This window comes from Lotus japonicus, chromosome 5 (genome assembly GCF_012489685.1).
Source record: "Lotus japonicus ecotype B-129 chromosome 5, LjGifu_v1.2".
NCBI lineage: Eukaryota > Viridiplantae > Streptophyta > Magnoliopsida > Fabales > Fabaceae > Lotus > Lotus japonicus.
Genome location: NC_080045.1, coordinates 55956898 through 55975952, shown reverse-complemented (window position 1 = coordinate 55975952; position 19055 = coordinate 55956898). Strand labels below are relative to the sequence as shown.

The following is a 19055-nucleotide window of genomic DNA, read 5'->3' as shown; positions in this document are numbered from 1 at the left end:
CGCTTGGCGGATTGGAAATGTAAGCTTTTAAACCGGGATGGTCGTCTCACTTTGGCACATTCTGTTCTGTCTGCCATGCCAGCTTATTGCATGAGCCAGGTTTGGCTCCCACAAGGAGTCTGTGACAAGTTGGACTCAGTTACAAAAAATTTTGTTTGGAAAAACAGGGATGGTAGAGGCTTACACTTGGTTGGATGGGATCGAGTGGCTATTCCGAAGAACGAAGGGGGCTTGGTTTGAGAAAGACTAGAGATCATAATGTGGCGATGTTGGGAAAGCATGTGTGGGAGATTATATCTGAGACTGATAAACCTTGGGTCCATCTTCTTAAACATAATTATTATCCTGAGGTCTCCTTTCTGCAAGCAAATGAGAAGAAAGGGTCTCCAGTCTGGAATGCGCTTCAGCAGGCTTGTGCTGTGCTCAGACCTGGGTTTGAGTTTAAAATAGGGAACGGTTTATCCTCGTTCTGGAATACCCCTTGGTGTACCTCCCAGCCGCTGGGAACTTTGGTGGACTTTGTGCATTATTATGATATCGATCAACGAATTATGGATGTTTGGGATGGGGAGAGATGGCGCTTGGACCGTCTCTGGACTGCCTTGCCAGAGAACTTGATTGACGCGGTTAATGGTTTCCCAGTTCGGCTAAATAACCATGTTCGGGATGGGGTGCGATGGACATGGCATGCTACAGGGATATACACGGTGGCGACGAGCTACTCTTGGATTATTAACCAGCGATTACTTTCTTCTGTTGTTGCAGGGTCTCCCACTAGTTGGTGCTGGATTTGGAAGCTTAAGGCTCCTCTGAAGTGTGTCATGATGATTTGGCTAGCTAATCACAACGCTCTCCCCACAAACGAGTGTCGTTTCAGAAGAGGAATGGCTCCGTCGGCAGCGTGTGCCTTCTGCAATAGTGAGGATGAAACAGTCCTGCATTGTCTGCGAGACTGCACCCTAGCGAACCATATATGGCAGCGTATGGGGTTTGATACCACTAGTGCTATGTTTCAGCTCCAAGATCACCAACATTGGCTGCGTGCGCTGCTGCATGGGGCAAATCGAGTGGAGATTTGCACAATTTGGTGGATTTGGCGTGCGAGGAATGCGTTTTGCTTCGAGACTACCCAGCCAAACCTGCACTGCATTGCTGCAAATATTTCTGCCATGGCTAATGATTTGGGGCGGTGTTATGGCGAGGTCAGTGGGTCTCCGACGGTTCCAAGGCTTGTCCGTTGGCTTCCACGGGATGCAACTAGCTTCATGATTAATGTTGACGGAAGTGTGAGAGATGATCCAAGACGTGGTGGGTTTGGGGGATGTTTCCGCAGCAGCTTGGGACAGTGGCAGGGTGGCTTCTATGGCTACTTGGATGACACAAACATCCTACACCTTGAGCTCCTGGCTATCTACCATGGGTTGCGTTTGGCTTGGGATAGGGGGCTCGAAGGGTGGAGTGCCAGTCTGATTCGTTGGATGCTGTTACTCTTGTTGAATCAGATCCAGGTTCAACTCATGTGTATGCGTCTCTTGTGTAGGATATCAAGGATTTATTGGGGTGAGATTGGCGAGTGGAGCTCTACCACACCCTAAGGGAGGGTAATGCGTGCGCGGATTTCTTGGCTAAATTTGGAGCAAGTCAGAATACCAACTTGGTGACTATTGATCAACCTCTTGAGGGGATGAGTTTTCTGTTGTTGGCCGATGCCATGGGAGTTGCCTCAGTGAGGCCTTAGTTTTCTTTTCTTTTCATGCAATGTACCAATTTTTTTTTTTTATTATTGATAGATTTAATATCACCATTTTTTATATGCAAATGTTAGTTTTTTTTTTTTGAAATGAAATGTTAGTTGTTAATTGTTAGTAAATTAGTTTTTTTTAATATCACCATTTAATCATTTTCATTTCTAATTCATTAATTGATGAACCCCAAAAAATATTCTAATAATGCTTATTATTTTTTATTATTTATATATTTAATATCACCATTTATCATTTTCATTTTTAATCATTAACTGATTTAATATGCTAATAACGCTTAAAAAATGCATATATAAAGTTATTTAACGAATTAATTAGCATATTCTTTGGGATTACTGAATTTCCTTAATTATTTTTCGAAGAAGAAAAAAAATTCCTTAATTAATTATTCACAAAGTTATAAGTGGAGTTTTCATTATTTTCAGTAAAAATTTATTCGTGCCAAACAATTGTACATTCATGCTTATAATTTCATTTATTTATCTCTCATATGTAATTAAATTTCATTAAATTGATTTCATTTTACTAACGAGTTTAATTTCTATGCACCGACGGTGTAAAGTTTTTTTACACCGTCAACCAATCAGATTTCAAGAATGTGAGAAAATATCTCATTTTATTTTATTTCATTAATTGACGTGGCACATCATTGAAATCTGATTGGTTGACGGTGTAAAAAACTTTACACCGTCGGTGCATCATCTTTTTTCTCTTTACCAATTGTAGATTAAATATGGCATTACTAATTTCATTAATTTTTTGTAGTGCTTTTTATGGTACCAAATAAAATTATGAGTGAAGAGAAACTTCTGTTTACATTTATTTCATTTTTTCTTTATTGGAAAAACTTTCAATGCTAAAGCCTAAAGCAATACTACCATTCAATTCAATACAAACAGTTGTACATGCATGGTTTTTTTTTTTGTTGAAAACAAATCAATATTAAAACTGCATTAATAAGTACATTAAAATAAATAAATGCAAATTAATACTCTATTATTTAATTTTTTTTAAAATAGTAACCATTTATCATAAAATAAATTACATTATTGATACATTTAATACCTTTAATAATTTTCTATTTTAACTCCTTAATTAAACATTGCATTAATTATTTTTCTTTCATCTTAATTTTTTATGCAACCAAATAAGGAAAATCCATACAATGATCAGTTTTAGTATTAGTGTATGATTACTATCTTTTTTATAAATGATATTATTTACTACTATCTTTAAACTATTATGAAAAAATAAAGAATAAAAGTAAACAACTCAATTAATATATTTATCACGGAAGGGAATAATATAAATTAGGAGCCCAAAAATGCTATTTTGTTATGGCTTCTAATGTCAGATTTATAGCAGTAAGGTCCCCACGAGAACAGCCCGCCAAATAATAATAATAATAAACGGACGAATATTTTATGTCACAAATTATTTTTGCAGATGCAGATAACTCTGTGTCTGATTGTGTCTGCTTGATTGTGTCTGTAAACAATACCCTATTAATTTAAAATCAAACAAAATCCCATAAATTAAATCGGGGTATGCTTAATTAAACACCGAGATTGACTAGCACAAAGTTGTTCTAACTTGAGTAAAGGTAAGAATTTCGAGACTTGTGAAAGTCAGCTGCGTTTTCAATATGTAAAACTTTATCGTCTATACAGTGATTATAACTGACTCAAATAAGATTGGCTCAGACAAGACAATGAGGTTTAAAATAAAACATGTCTATCCTAACAATCGGTTGATTTTGGACCACCCTACACCTTGTTTTACTACAAACACATGAGGTTATACTTATACCCATTCGCCCAACCCAATCCACCCCCATGCATAACAAGGCACCGATTTTCTTATCATTCTTAACAAATCAAACTTCACTTTATCACCAAACCCATTCTGTTTTTTAGTGGTCACCCATTTTGTCTAGGCCGGAGAGGAGCATATACCAAAGCTCTTTTTTCATTCCCTTCATTTCATTTCAGGAACACCATTATAATTCCCCCAAGGTGACCATTTGATTCATTTTGCTTCAACTTTGCCTAGTTTTTATACTATTATTAATTATTATCAATCATATCATTTCATTTCTCCATAATCATAGGCCAGTAAATTTCCTTCTGGTTTCCTTTGACCAGATACATAGTAGTCTTCTTCGTGGACTTGGCTTCTGAATTTATTTAACAACTGCGAAATTTACATGTACCTTCCTCCTCACTCCTCAGCCACCAAATTCTTAGCAGACTTCTTTTTCTTATTTGATTGGTTTTACTTGTCTCCATCTCTCTGTTTCTGTTTAAATGCATGCAACTTTCTTCTTGTTCTTGTCCACCAAACTGGGATTTTAAGTCTAGATACTAGGTAGGTGGAGCTGGTATTGGCCTAAAAATTATCTTATTCTTCACAAAAAAGTTGACTAAGTATAATCAAATTTTCTAGAAAATTAAAATACTGTTGCTGATTTTTTTTAGTATATTGTGTGGTTGGCTCGAGGAACCCGTTTCAATTATAGTTTTGGCTTTGGTTTGTACTTTTATGTTTGTTTTGCTGGATTAGGCAATCGTGGGGGAGACTGTGATTTGTCTCAGTTCTGAAAAAAGGTAAAGTTGTATGGAGATATATGTCAGAAAAAGAGTTTACCATGATTTCATGAACCTTTTTTGCTGTGTTACTTGTTCCCTCATCATGAAAAAACTTGTAGCTTATTATTAGTAGCATCATCATTATCATCATGGTTTCTTAAGGACCAGTTTGGATCTTGTTAATATTTTTTGGCAAACTTTGTTTGTTGTTCTTTCAGGGGATTGATGCAGAGAAAGCAAATTGAGTGAAGGTTCTTGTTGGGGGTGCAAAATGTCTTGGAAGACTTCACTCTCATGTTCTTCACCTTCTTCTGATGCAGCAGCAGCAACTCTACCTCAATGGCTGAGATTCATCTTCCTATCTCCATGTCCACAAAGAGCTCTTTTCTCTGCCATTGATGTTCTGCTCCTGTTGACTCTGTTTGTGTTTGCTGTCACAAAGCTCTATTCACGGTTCATTTCCAATGGCAGCAGAAACAACAACAACCACTCTTCAGAGCTCAACAAGTCTCTTATCAGAAACACAAGAGAGCTTGAAAGAACAAGAACAACAACAATCTGGTTCAAGCTAACTCTAATTTCAACTGTTGTTCTGACTCTATTGTACACAGTTGCTTGTGTTCTGGTCTTCACCAGTTCCACTGAGGCTCCATGGAAGGAACTTGATGGTTTATTCTGGCTGGTTCAGGCAATCACACAACTAGTCCTTGCAATCTTAATCATCCATGAGAAGCGATTTGAAGCTGTTTCTCATCCTCTTTCTCTTCGAATTTACTGGATTGCAAGCTTTGTTGTTGTTTCTCTGTTCACATCTTCTGCAGTCATACGTTTGGTCTCTGTGGAAGGAGGAAAGTACTTCTTCACCTTCATGGTAGATGATACAACCTCTTTAATTTCCCTCCCTCTTTCACTTTTTCTTGTTTTCGTCGCGGTTAAAGGATCCACCGGAGTTAGGCCTAGCCAAGAATCGCAACTTCAAGTAGTACTCGATGATGAGGACACAGAAAGTAAACTGTTGTATGATTCTTCAGCTGAGTCCAAGTCAAATGTTACTGGGTTTGCTTCAGCGTCTGTGGTGTCCAGAGCGTTCTGGATTTGGCTAAACCCGTTGTTGAGCAAAGGCTACAAATCGCCGCTTGTTATCAATGACATTCCATCCCTTTCCCCTCAGCACAGAGCTGAGAGGATGTCAATTCTCTTTGAATCGAAATGGCCTAAATCAGATGAGAAATCGAACCATCCGGTTAGAACCACGCTGGTTCGGTGCTTCTGGAAGGAGATGCTCTTCACTGCTATCCTCGCGGTTATTCGCCTTTGTGTCATGTTTGTTGGGCCACTCCTTATTCAAGATTTTGTGGATTTCACATCAGGGAAAGGTAGCTCTGTGTATGAAGGGTACTATTTAGTGTTGATTCTGCTTTGTGCAAAATTTGTGGAGGTTTTCACCACCCATCATTTCAACTTCAATTCCCAGAAGCTTGGGATGCTTATCAGGAACACCTTGATCACTTCTCTATACAAGAAGGGGTTGAGGCTTTCGTGTTCCGCGAGGCAGGACCATGGTGTTGGGCCTATTGTGAACTACATGGCTGTGGATGCACAGCAACTGTCTGATATGATGCTTCAACTACACGCTGTGTGGATGATGCCGTTTCAGGTTGGAATTGGCTTGTTCTTGCTTTACAATGTTCTTGGCACGTCTGTGATCACCGCGCTGATTGGACTACTCGGTGTTCTCGCATTTATCGTGTCTGCTACAAGGAAGAACAAGCGTTACCAGTTCAGCGCGATGATGAGCCGCGACTCGAGGATGAAGGCTGTGAATGAGATGCTCAATTACATGAGAGTCATCAAGTTCCAGGCATGGGAGGAGCATTTCAATGACAGAATATTGGGTTTCCGTGAGTCTGAGTTTGGGTGGATATCCAAGTTCTTGTACTCAATCTGTGGCAATATTATTGTGCTGTGGAGCACTCCAATGTTGATATCAACTCTCACGTTTGGCACTGCGATTTTGCTCGGTGTTAAGCTTGATGCAGCCACGGTTTTCACCACAACAACTGTGTTTAAGATCCTGCAGGAGCCTATTAGGACATTTCCTCAGTCAATGATATCCCTTTCACAAGCGCTGGTTTCGCTTGAGAGGTTAGATAGGTACATGTCTAGCAGGGAACTTTCAGATGATTCAGTTGAGAGAGAAGAAGGTTGTGGTGGACAAATTGCTGTGGAGGTCAAAGATGGAACTTTTAGCTGGGAAGATGATGGCAGAGAGCAGGACTTGAAGAATGTTAATTTGAAGATTAATAAGGGAGAGCTCACAGCTATTGTTGGGACTGTAGGGTCTGGAAAATCTTCTCTTCTTGCATCAATTCTTGGTGAGATACACAGAATTTCTGGGAAGGTATCATTTCTTACTTTACGTACTATGTATTCACTAATTTGTACATACCATGATGTTCATTTCTGATTGTATTTATGTTTTGGTAACAGGTTCAAGTTTGTGGGAGTACTGCTTATGTTGCACAAACAGCTTGGATTCAAAATGGGACCATTGAAGAAAACATTATCTTTGGTTTACCAATGAACAGGCAGAAGTACAATGAAGTTGTGAGGGTTTGTTGCTTGGAGAAAGACCTGGAAATGATGGAGTACGGGGATCAGACAGAGATCGGAGAGCGTGGCATCAACCTAAGTGGGGGGCAGAAGCAGCGTATTCAGCTTGCCAGAGCTGTATACCAGGACTGTGATATATACCTTCTTGATGATGTCTTCAGTGCTGTTGATGCACATACTGGCACTGAAATATTCAAGGTGGGTTTTCACTTATTCTCTTTGTTACTGTTTCCAACACTTAGCATTAAGTAATTTTGAGCTTTTGACTAATTCATATTTAATTGTTAAGTAGTTGGCAAGTGCTACTTTGTTGCTTTAAGTCAATTTTGTGAACTGTTATGTTAAGAACTGATGTAGAATTTAGTTTTGGTGTCTAATTCAAGTGAGTTGAATCAAGCAATGAGCAAACAGGATGGTTAATTGGTCTTAAATAAGTAAATAACCACTCTTTGTTAGTTTATAGCATGTTTTAATCAGATTCCCCTTTTTGAAAATCAATTCTGAAAGCGAAACGCATCTCACCTAACTTTTCCCCATAATGGATTTAGCCTTTAGAATCAATAGTAGAAGAATTTTCAAGCATACACTGAGAAATGAGTCTGTTTATACAGGAATGTGTGAGGGGAGCTCTAAAAGGCAAGACTATTATTCTTGTAACACATCAAGTAGACTTCCTTCATAATGTGGATCTTATAGTGGTATGTCTCTTTCTCCAATCCTATAACTTTTCTTCTCATTCAACCTTCAATTTAATTAGGTGAGTGATTCAATTTCAAATATGTGTATTTGCTTGCTAATAGGTGATGAGGGATGGAAGGATAGTCCAATCAGGGAAGTACAATGATCTATTAGATTCTGGATTGGATTTTAGTGCTCTGGTAGCAGCACATGACACCTCTATGGAACTAGTTGAACAGGGGGCTGCCATGCCTAGTTCTGAAAATTTGAACAGCCCAAAGAAATCTCCCAAAACTGCTTCTAATCACAGAGAAGCCAATGGTGAAAGTAACTCTCTTGACCAGCCCAAGTCTAGCAAGGAAGGTTCTAAACTCATCAAAGAAGAGGAGAGAGAAACTGGGAAAGTTAGTTTGCATATCTATAAACTCTACTGCACTGAGGCTTTTGGGTGGTGGGGCATTACAGGAATCATCCTTCTTTCTGTGTTGTGGCAAGCATCTATGATGGCAAGTGATTATTGGCTGGCGTATGAAACCTCAGAAGAGCGTGCTCAGTTGTTCAATCCTTCTCTCTTTATCTCCATCTATGGAATTATTGCTGTAGTTTCAATTGTTTTTATAATTCTAAGGTCCTACGCCGTTACAATCTTGGGGCTAAAGACAGCACAGCTTTTCTTCACTCAAATTCTTCACAGCATCTTGCATGCTCCTATGTCTTTCTTTGACACTACTCCATCAGGAAGAATTCTAAGCAGGGTAAGAACTTGAAGGCTAAGTATTAATACCTTATTCACATTGATATAAACTTTTATAATGCTGTCATATTTCAGGTTCAAATGTATAATGACTCTTATTTTTATTAAATTTCCACAGGCTTCCACTGATCAGACCAATGTTGATATCTTTATCCCCTTGTTCTTCAATTTTGTTATCGCCATGTATATCACAGTGATCAGCATCTTCATAATCACATGTCAAAATTCTTGGCCAACAACTTTCTTGTTAGTTCCACTTGTTTGGTTGAACATTTGGTATCGGGTATGTGGATATGGTTGTTCTATTAGTCAGAATCATTGCTAGCATAATTCTGATATATCTATGTCTTGTCCTTCTCACAATTCCTGTTTGATATTTTTGTCTTTTGCTTTTCCAGGGTTATTATCTTGCTTCGTCTCGTGAACTAACTCGCTTGGATTCAATTACAAAAGCACCTGTCATTCATCATTTCTCTGAAAGCATATCCGGTGTCATGACAATCCGAGCATTCCAAAAGCAGAAGGAATTTAGTGTAGAAAATGTTAAACGGGTGAATGATAATTTGCGGATGGATTTCCACAATTTCAGTTCCAATGCGTGGTTGGGTTTCCGCTTAGAATTGCTTGGAAGCTTAGTTTTCTGCATTTCTGCTATGTTCATGATCCTGTTGCCCAGCAGTATCATAAAACCAGGTAAACTTACTTTAAAATGAAATATAAAATGGTTACCTTGTTTTGAAGAGCAATGATATTTATATTGCAATAAACATTTTGTTGAAGTGATCAACTAATTGGATTGTTCTGCTTGATGTAGAAAATGTTGGGTTATCTCTCTCTTATGGAATGTCATTAAATTCTGTGATGTTCTGGGCTATATACATGAGCTGTTTCATTGAAAACAAAATGGTATCTGTTGAGAGGATAAAACAGTTCACAACTATTCCATCAGAAGCATCCTGGAATATGAAGGATCGCCTTCCTCCTCCAAATTGGCCCGGTCAAGGCCATGTTGATATCAAAGACTTGCAGGTATCCAGAATATAACCAAATTGATTACTTCACATGATGGAAATTGTACATTCTAGTTGAAATCTTTAAGTCTTCCATTTCTTTATATGTCTTCTAATATCCAAATAGATATTTACAAAGCAAGTTATTGGAATGTTCTCTATGCAACTATACTTGACAAAGGTCCCAGTGATGTATTTTTCATTATCAATCAGCAAAAGAATTTCCTTATGCTAATAGCGTCAACGTTTGTCAATCAGGTCCGATATCGTCCAAACACTCCTTTGGTTCTTAAGGGCATTACTCTAAGCATTAGTGGAGGAGAAAAGGTTGGTGTTGTTGGTCGAACAGGGAGCGGAAAATCAACTCTAATTCAAGTTTTCTTTAGGCTGGTGGAACCTACAGGAGGGAAAATAATCATTGATGGCATTGATATTTCTGCCTTAGGACTTCATGATCTTAGATCTCGGTTTGGTATCATCCCTCAGGAGCCTGTTCTTTTTGAAGGAACTGTTAGAAGTAACATTGATCCAACTGCACAATATACAGATGATGACATATGGAAGGTAAATATTCATTACTGTTTCATTGAGGCCTAAAACTCATGCCACACCAAATTCACTCTTATGCTTTCTTCTTAGCTCTGCTAGAACCTAGATCAGTATCATCTCATGTGGAAATTTCACATAACATTGTCATGATGAAATTGTATTATCTCTCTTTTTAAGTATTAATTAGATAGTATCTTGTGAATTTTATGAAGAAGAGATAGATACAATGTTTCACTTGACATTGTCATGTGACATGAGGGTACCCTAATCCGTTGAAAGTTGAAACCTCAAACTCGTTCACTTGTATGCTAGACTTCATTGATATTTAATGGATGGAGTTCTTGCTATCATTGACTTTGTCTAATAGCTTTTTATTGCTGCAGAGTTTAGAACGTTGTCAACTTAAAGATGCAGTGGTTTCTAAGCCTGGGAAACTCGATTCATTAGGTACTAAAGATTCTTACTATTTTTCTATGAGCTGCTTGAGTTTATTCACTTCCGTCCCCTTTTTCCTTTCTTACTAATGGCAATGTTATTTGAACTTCATAGTGGTTGATAATGGCGATAACTGGAGTGTGGGGCAGAGGCAGTTGCTTTGTTTAGGGAGGGTCATGCTTAAGCAAAGCAGGCTACTGTTTATGGATGAGGCAACAGCTTCTGTTGATTCTCAAACCGATGCTGTGATCCAGAGGATCATACGAGAAGACTTTGCAGCCCGTACCATCATCAGCATTGCTCATAGGATACCAACAGTCATGGACTGTGATAGAGTTCTTGTTGTAGATGCAGGTATGATAGTTCTTGCATGTTCTCACTTGGACTATAATCATAGTATATCATACTATTTTAACTATAATCATAATGAGGTTTTCTAACTTAGTCTGAGGGGTTAAACAACCCCATTTTAAGTGGACTAATGTTTTTTTTTTCTATAGATATGCTTGCCTCAATTACATTAGTCCATTACATTTGCTGATAAATAAAAAATAACATTAGTCCATCTACGATGGGATATTTGATGTTTGGGTCAAGTTATAATGCTTGAATATGACAGTATATTTCAATTTTAAATTTATTCTCTCATGCATGCTCTATGAAGGATTACAATGGTATTATTTACTATGTTCGGATCAGTTTCTTTCTTCTTAGTATCTATTCTGGCATACAAAAGCTACTCGTAGAAGCTTATTCCCATAATTGATTTTAACTTTAGAATCAGCTGTAGAATGATTTTTCAAACATGCACTAAGTTCTGCTCTTTTTTCCATTCATAGGACGGGCGAAAGAATTCGACAGACCCTCCAACTTGCTCCAGAGGCAATCACTCTTTGGGGCATTAGTTCAAGAATATGCCAACCGCTCCACAGGACTATAAGATACCTTGAGCTCCTCTTTCTCTGTCAACCTCCACCATCCATATAGCAGGGCAAAAACAAAACATATCTTCCTAAAGGCCAGGCCTTTTGATTGATACTATAAGTTCTATATGTAAAGTTATATGGCCATTTTTGTTGGTGCATAAAACTAGTGGAGGAAGGTGCAGTCACCAATGCAAATCATTCAAACATGAACTGTTTCATACCTGGTGTATTTTGACTAGACAAGCATCATAAATGCTTGTAAATGGTTTTCTATTTACATTCGGCTAAAGTAGCCTTACTCTACAAAAGATGTAGTGATAGTAGGTCCTAATTTTAATTCTACAACACAAAGTGTAATGACAATAAGCGGCACCATTGCCTTTGCATTATACTTCGAGATTATGAAACATTAGTAATAGAACATGCGCTTTTAACATCACGGTTTCATTTGCATTTGGGCTTGTCTTATATTCAACCTATTTTAAAATAATCGTTCGGAAAGAGAAGAAACGCACATAATAAAAATGTAATTAATGTATAAAAACACCATGTATTTAGTACCGGCTAAATCAACGCTACATTAGGCTATAGACCTTGCGTTGATTGAGTCGTACCACATTTCAAGTGGTAAGAGCTAGTGACATAAGGGTTGAGTGGGATGAATGGTGAAGGGTCTAGGACTCCAGGGTTCGAATCCTGAGGAGGACTAATTTACTACCATTATTAACAACTAACATTTGCCTATAACAAAAAAAAAAGGCGAAATCACCTGAAATTGATGTGGCTGGGTCGGGTTTTGAGGGAGACACATGGAAACAAAGTTGGAATTGACAAGGGAGAAAGTAATTGAGAGTTGGGCAAAGGGCTTAAATATGCATTGTGTTGTGGTGCCAGCGATGGTTCTGGTCTGTGGGTGGGAAGGAATTATATTTGCTTCTCTGGAAGTTGTGGTCGGGTTACTTTTATGATGAGTAATGTGGTTGTCTGAGGTCTGTTGTTCTGGTAGATGAGATGTTCACTAGTGAGGATTGTGGCTTTGTGTTTTCTGGATACACAAAGATCTGGTCCTGGTGTGTTTATTAACAGGGCCTGATATCCACTCTGTTATCTATAATTTTGAGACCTCATTCTGGAGAGTGAGGCACTCAAAACACACACACTCCATCAGAAAATGCCACGTCATCCTTTTAATAGAATTTACTCATTCTCTCTCATATTCTCGTGGGACGTGTCTATCACGCGCATAACTTGCATCTAGCTTTCCTTTGTTCAGTACTCTGTTTCATGCTTCTCAACCAACCTCATCTCTTTCACTCTTCCAAATCTCCAAATCTGAAATCCCTAATTTTACTCATCTCTTCTTAATTCAAATCCTTATCCCTACTTTCTTCAATTTCAAATCCCTCTAATAGCGATTCCATCAATCAGCCCCAAATCTTTTTCAGTTCCCTCACTCTACACCATTCGAAACCTTTTACAGTGCCAATTTCAGAAATCAATTCTCTCAACAATGGATTTTAATTATGCAATATGAGATTCCAGATATCGCAGAGAAGGACTCATGAGGTTCAGAAGCACATCTCGGTCCAAATACATTTCACCCCTTCTCTTTTCTTGGTTCTTCCGTTAGATTTGAAATTTTTCAATTTTTCAATTTCGAATTTTGAATTCCTGGGTCAAGTCATGTTTCTGAGGTTCTTTCCCTGAACTTTTTCTCTCTGTGATTATGTCTGTGTAAGTTAGTCTGTGATTCTTGGTTGGGAAAATCACGATCCATGGTACTGGTCATCAAAGCTGTTAATGTAGAGAGGGTAATGGACTTAATTAAATTCAGGTCTTGGAAATGGCTGAAATGTAAGAATAAGAATTTCATTTATTCTTCTTGGGACTGGTCCTCAAATCCTCACATTTGTCTGGGAGTGGGTGATGTTTGATCACAGTGTTTGGCTGATTGCTGACCATGATGTTGATCTTCTTTGGTAATGTGTGGAAGGCTGTTGAGCTCAGGTTTTTCTGTCAGTGCTTTGCTGTTGTTGTTCCCAGTTAAGATAATGTGCAAAGGTGGATCTGAAAGTAATTCCCTGACAATCCATGTGAAGCTCACTGGTGTTTCTCCATTTACCTTAATACTCCATTCCTTATTGTTGTTGTGCCATGTGGTAGCTCCCTGCGAAATTGAAATTAGCATTGAGCCCACTTGCTGAGATGGTCTTTGGGTATAATTGCTGCTGCAATGTTTCCTCTTTGCTGCGGTTTTTAGTTCTTTTTCTTTTCTTCTTTGTTATGCTATGCTTCTTTGTAATGTGGGTTGTGGCACCCCTTAAGTGCCACCATTCTTTTATTCAATTTGGCTTTAAAAAAAAAAAACAATCCATGGTATAGTGAAGTGAGAGTTTTGTTATCAGAATACATAGAAACTATGCTTCTTTGTTGTTCTAATGCCACTTTTAAAACTTTCTTAGTCCATGTTTCCGTTGAATTTCTTGATGGCCTGCTTAGATTTTATTATTTCATGAATGCAAGACTAAAGCAGAATGCTGCAGATTTGAAATCTTGAAAATGTTTTGGCATTATCATTTGTTTATTCTTGATGATTCAAAAGATTGATACTTGTTTTTCTGTTAAGTGCAAAATACTATCACATTATATGATTTGTATATCTCAATATAATGATGATAAGAAAAAAAAAATCTCTTGACAGTATATGATTTGTACTTTCCTGTGGTATTTCTATTACAAGTGAAAATGAACTTCAATTATTATTTCAGCAGGACGTTACTCAAATGAAAAGAATATCACATTGAAATCTTGGTTGTTCCGACATAGCGCAAAATTCTACAGCACAAGCTTCTCAACTAAGGAGTTGAAACATGTTAAGATAGAGACGTGAAATAAGATCTTGATTACATTGAGACTTTAGCATATGTTGCATGTATAGCTATTTATGTTGTTATAAAAACTTAATTACATTGTTTGGTTTGGTATCAAGTAAACTCAGATAAACAATTTTAGTCCTATGATCAATTTTAATTTTACATTTGATTATTTTTATTTACTTTGATATATCACTATAACACTCGCCTAAATATTATGGCATATTTCAAATATTTAAAATTTTTTTACAATTACTTAAAAAAGTATTAAAAATAAAACTATTAAAAATAGTTTTAAAATTACTTGCACGGGCTACTTACTAGTTGTTACATATTGCTAGTTATTACGTTTTGGCATTGGAGGGCTGGTATTTGCTGGTTTAATACAGATTGGCGGGCCACATTTTTGAATACTGGATTATTTGTATTTGGATGGAAGGATAAGTGGCTCGTGTGAAAATTCTGGTTCAATTTCCATGTGGTTTGGGGTTTGAGATGGGTAGTGGGGTTTTTGTATGTGGGTGTGAAGGTTATATGGATGTGGCTCATTTGTGAGGGTCTTGTTCCCAAATTTAGTTATCAATACAGTTCACCTTTTGTTTTTTTAAAAAAATTCTTAAGATTCAGATCATATTATAAGGTAGTGAAAAAATGTCGGTTCAGGCAACATTATTGGACCTAAGTTCATTGGCTTATGATTGCCATGGTTCAAACGCTGGATTATGGGATTTGGGAGGCGAGAAACCTTGTGCTTTTCCAGCAACGTAGGTTCTATCAGGTCAAACGATAATTTGACACATCTATCTTTAACCTCTTCGCACAAGTTAAGTCTATAAAAGAATGTGTAGCACCATAATCAAATAACACGATAAAAGAATTATCCGAAATCTCGCAGGTACTGCGGATCAAACCATCGTCTTTATCAGCTTCAGTTCCACTGATCGAGTAGACCCTTCCACTAGCAGTAGGCCTCCTTGCCCCAGCAACATTCGCATCCATCTCAACCTTAGGAACCCTGCACTCGACAGCAGTGTGACCTGGTTTGTTGCAGTTTCAACATGTCCTAGGATTCTCAGAACAACGATTAGCAAAATGCCCCCTTTTGTTGCACTTGTAGCAAGTCACATTATCCAAATTCGTTGATAGAGATCCCGGTGCAATTGCATTCCCGCCTGAGGGATAAAAAAACCCAGAAGCTACCTATATATACCTTTATACATACATAAACTATATAACCAATACTAACTAACATAAGGTTATTCACTCACGAACAACCTTCAAACACAATCAATATTAGAGCAATCAAGCTCACCCTTCCTCTGATTGACACCTCATCAATCGGTCTCAGAGTTCAAACATCTTAAGAAAACAAGTCTACCCAAAAGCTCTGGTTTTCTCAACCAAAGCTCTGATACCACAAATATAACGCCCCAATTTCTCAACTGAGGAGTCACACTGGAAACCTATCAAAGTCTAAGGACTGATTTGCAATCCTAAAATACAAGAGTAAAAATTTTATTTTTGGAAAGAACTAAACACAACATCGCTAAAGCGAATACACCTACCACTTGTTTGATAAAACACTTCAACCATAGGTTTGGAAACATAACATAACCTTAATTAAATAACCCGTTCCTGACATATAGTAATAGTTATTTACAACATCATAAGAAGGGTTCAAAATAAGTGCGCATATTTAGACAGTGGTGAAAACAAGGTTTTAATAACCGAGTTTTCAGATGGCGAAGAAGACTTATACATAGTCTACAAAAAGAAATTTAGACTGCTTCTCCCATCGCTACTCTAACGCCTACAATCCTTGTCTCCAACTCGAACATAGCTAAATTTCGGCGGAAGGGCCTCCATCGCCTAATAGCGTTAAGCGCTCAAACAACAAGTAGCAAACAGAAAGGGTTAACTCCATGCAAATACTTCACATAAAAAGAGAAAAGCATGTTATTCAAATTGTAGTGCATAACATGGCATATGAGATAGCAACTTAATTCAAGATAGATGACAACGTATGTCCAACAACATGAAATTAAATCAGATATAAACATAATCAAATGTTAGTGCCCTATAATGAGACTATATGCTGCTACCAAGATGGATCGATCAATAACGTCTCACAAGACGGGACAATCACGCGGGACCACACCCACCCCATTGCCACTTAGCGTCACTATGGACGGGACAATCGCGTGGGACCACACCCACCTCATCGCCACTTTAGAACATCTCGAAAGATGGGACAATCCCGTGGGACCACACCCACCTGATTGCCACTTTATAACGCCTCGAAAGACGGGACAATCACGCGGGACCACACCCACCTCATTGCCACTTAGCGCCACTATGGACGGGACAATCGCGTGGGACCACACCCACCTCATCGTCACTTTAGAACATCTCGAAAGATGGGACAATCTCGTGGGACCACACCCACCTCATTGTCACTTTATAACGCCTCGAAAGACGGAACAATCACGTGGGACCACACCCACCTCATTACCACTTTCCTTATATGCCAAGTCAGTCAACGCCAATTTCCAAACCAATAATCAACTCAGAATAACCACATGTTATTCATAATTTCAATAATAACCAATGGCCGAAGCCACAGAAAACGGTGACGCATGCCTCTATTGTTTAACAACGGCCTTAGCCTCAGAAAACATTTGGCACAAGTCTCAGAAAGCATTCCAAATAAGCAAGTATACAACATATCAAGCATACCAATATTTCAATTAATTGCCAATCAAATTAAACATCTTCATCTCAAACGCATGCAGTGCGATAAAAGCATGCAAGACTCAAAGACACTCTACACTGAGTTACCCTTACCTTAGCCACTTTCTTTCCTAAGTTGTGACTTCGATCCAATCACGTCATCGCTCCTCGTACCGGCTAGCTTTCCTTCCATTCTTTAGCTCCGACACGAACGCATTATCGTACTTCGTATCCTTAGAAAATTAATCATTTTATTTTCAAAAATACTAATTAGCTTCAAGTTCCTAACTTCCGCTCCCCAAGACTTAAAAATCTCCTCACACTCAAGACCAAACACTCAAGAATTTTTACTCAAAATGCTATATTTGATTTATCTGTGAGCAAATTTTCTCTTCCTCTCGTGTGTAATCTTCTCACATTTCTATCTCTATTCCATTCAATGTTTCTGAAGCTTGTGTTGCAGCACTATATATAGGGGTTGATTCATTGCTTATGAGTGAAGGAAATAAACAATAGAAGGACATTTGTTGCATGCAATCAGCAGGACGTGGAAGGCTTAGAAGAAAAGAAATCCTTTCCATGCTTATCAAGTTGATGATAAATCAATGGCAACAAGGAGGAGGTGTAAGGCATGCAAAACAAGTATGAGCTGTGAAGCATGCAACAGTATAACGTGGTGGAGGCTTGAAGAAAATAATTCAGCATATGCAACCAAGCATGAGGTGGATGAAGCTTATCCTCTTATCTTCTTTCTTTTATTCTTAATGCCCGGATCCCGTTGCAAAATTTTTCTCCTTCTTAGAGAATACGAATACTAGTACAAAGGTATGATAGAATGCAAAATTAAGTATTCACAATGGGTACAAGTTTATTTAGGTAGTGTAGGATTTAACTCATAGAGTTATAGAAAAAATATAAGGAAGATGAATCATTATCCTAATAATTATTAGGGACTCTAATATAATCTAAGATCACTTTGAGCAAGTTAAAATGATCCACGAACAAGGAAATGAGTAAAAATTGGACTAAAAAATAATTTTGAGACAATTAGAACAAATATGACGTCGTCATATTATGCGTCTAAGCTAAGTATGAATTTATAGAAAAAATGACAATAGTGATTATTATCATTTGAGGAGAAAATATTTTAGAAACGACCTGCTCCAAAATCTGACGCAAAACTGATTAGGGAAATATTCTCCAGATGAGAAAACTTCATTCACGGAAAAGATTTATAGAGACGAAAGGATTAAAGCAACGCAGACGCAAACTACAGAAAGAGCTCCGAACACAAACCCCTTTGGTTCAGGGTCTTGCTTAAGTCCCTGCGGTGGTAAAGTCTAACTTTATCGAATTTCTGGAAAGCGAAACCTATCGATCTTACGGTCGATAGTTCTGTAATGGAACATTTGCCATAATCAAACATATTCTGAATTTAATTACCATATAAATAATTTGCATGACTCACAAAGGGTTCGAGTCAGGAAAATAACATAAAAATAATTGAATATAAATACTTAATTAATTAATATGACGAAAGTAAATAAATAATCTAGTTATTTATTTCAGGGTCTTACATAAATATTCAATACTGTTTCATTGAGGCATGTTCCGTACTAGAGTCAATCTAAGTATCAAAGGTACAATGATAAACCCTAGCAGAGCACAAATATGGAAATGATGTAATAAAAATGGAATATTCTCATTAATGATAGTAAAGTTGTGAGATACAAAGCAAGGACCTCCCTTTTATAGGGGGTGTGGTCCTTATCTAGATCATTCCTACATTTGGAGCTTACAACCAAGGTCCAAATTCCTATGCAAATAAGATAAATCCAACAGAATCTTCCAGCTAGCGAGTGGGGCCACCTATATTGGTGATGGACCTTCATGCCGCTTATCGTTACTCATATCTTCCTGACTGCTTCCTCGCCCTACCATACTAGTGTACTAGGCGGTCATGGATTCCCCGCCCAGTCCAAGGCCTAAAACTCATGCCACACCAAATTCACTCTTATGCTTTCTTCTTAGCTCTGCTAGAACCTAGATCACGATCATCTCATGTGGAAATTTCACATAACATTGTCATGATGAAATTGTATTATCTCTCTTTTTAAGTATTAATTAGATAGTATC

The 19055-nt window shown here is 37.8% G+C and overlaps 1 protein-coding gene across 3 annotated transcripts; it reads left to right on the top strand.

The window, feature by feature from the left end:
- The first annotated feature begins 3621 nt into the window (after positions 1-3621).
- LOC130718027 (ABC transporter C family member 14-like) lies at positions 3622-11752 on the top strand. Of its 3 annotated transcripts, none has more exons than XM_057568463.1 (12): positions 3622-3778; positions 4570-6752; positions 6842-7162; positions 7576-7662; positions 7765-8397; positions 8515-8679; positions 8795-9089; positions 9211-9425; positions 9665-9970; positions 10339-10402; positions 10505-10744; positions 11230-11752. In XM_057568463.1, the coding sequence occupies exons 2-12, from the start codon at positions 4623-4625 to the stop codon at positions 11328-11330; spliced, it is 4557 nt and encodes a 1518-aa protein (XP_057424446.1). In that variant the 5' UTR covers positions 3622-3778; positions 4570-4622; the 3' UTR covers positions 11331-11752. The 3 variants fall into 3 exon arrangements, with proteins under 3 accessions (XP_057424446.1, XP_057424447.1, XP_057424445.1); XM_057568464.1 differs by lacking the exon at positions 3622-3778 and adding an exon at positions 3988-4130; XM_057568462.1 differs by lacking the exon at positions 3622-3778 and adding an exon at positions 4137-4369.
- The last annotated feature ends 7303 nt before the right edge of the window (positions 11753-19055 follow it).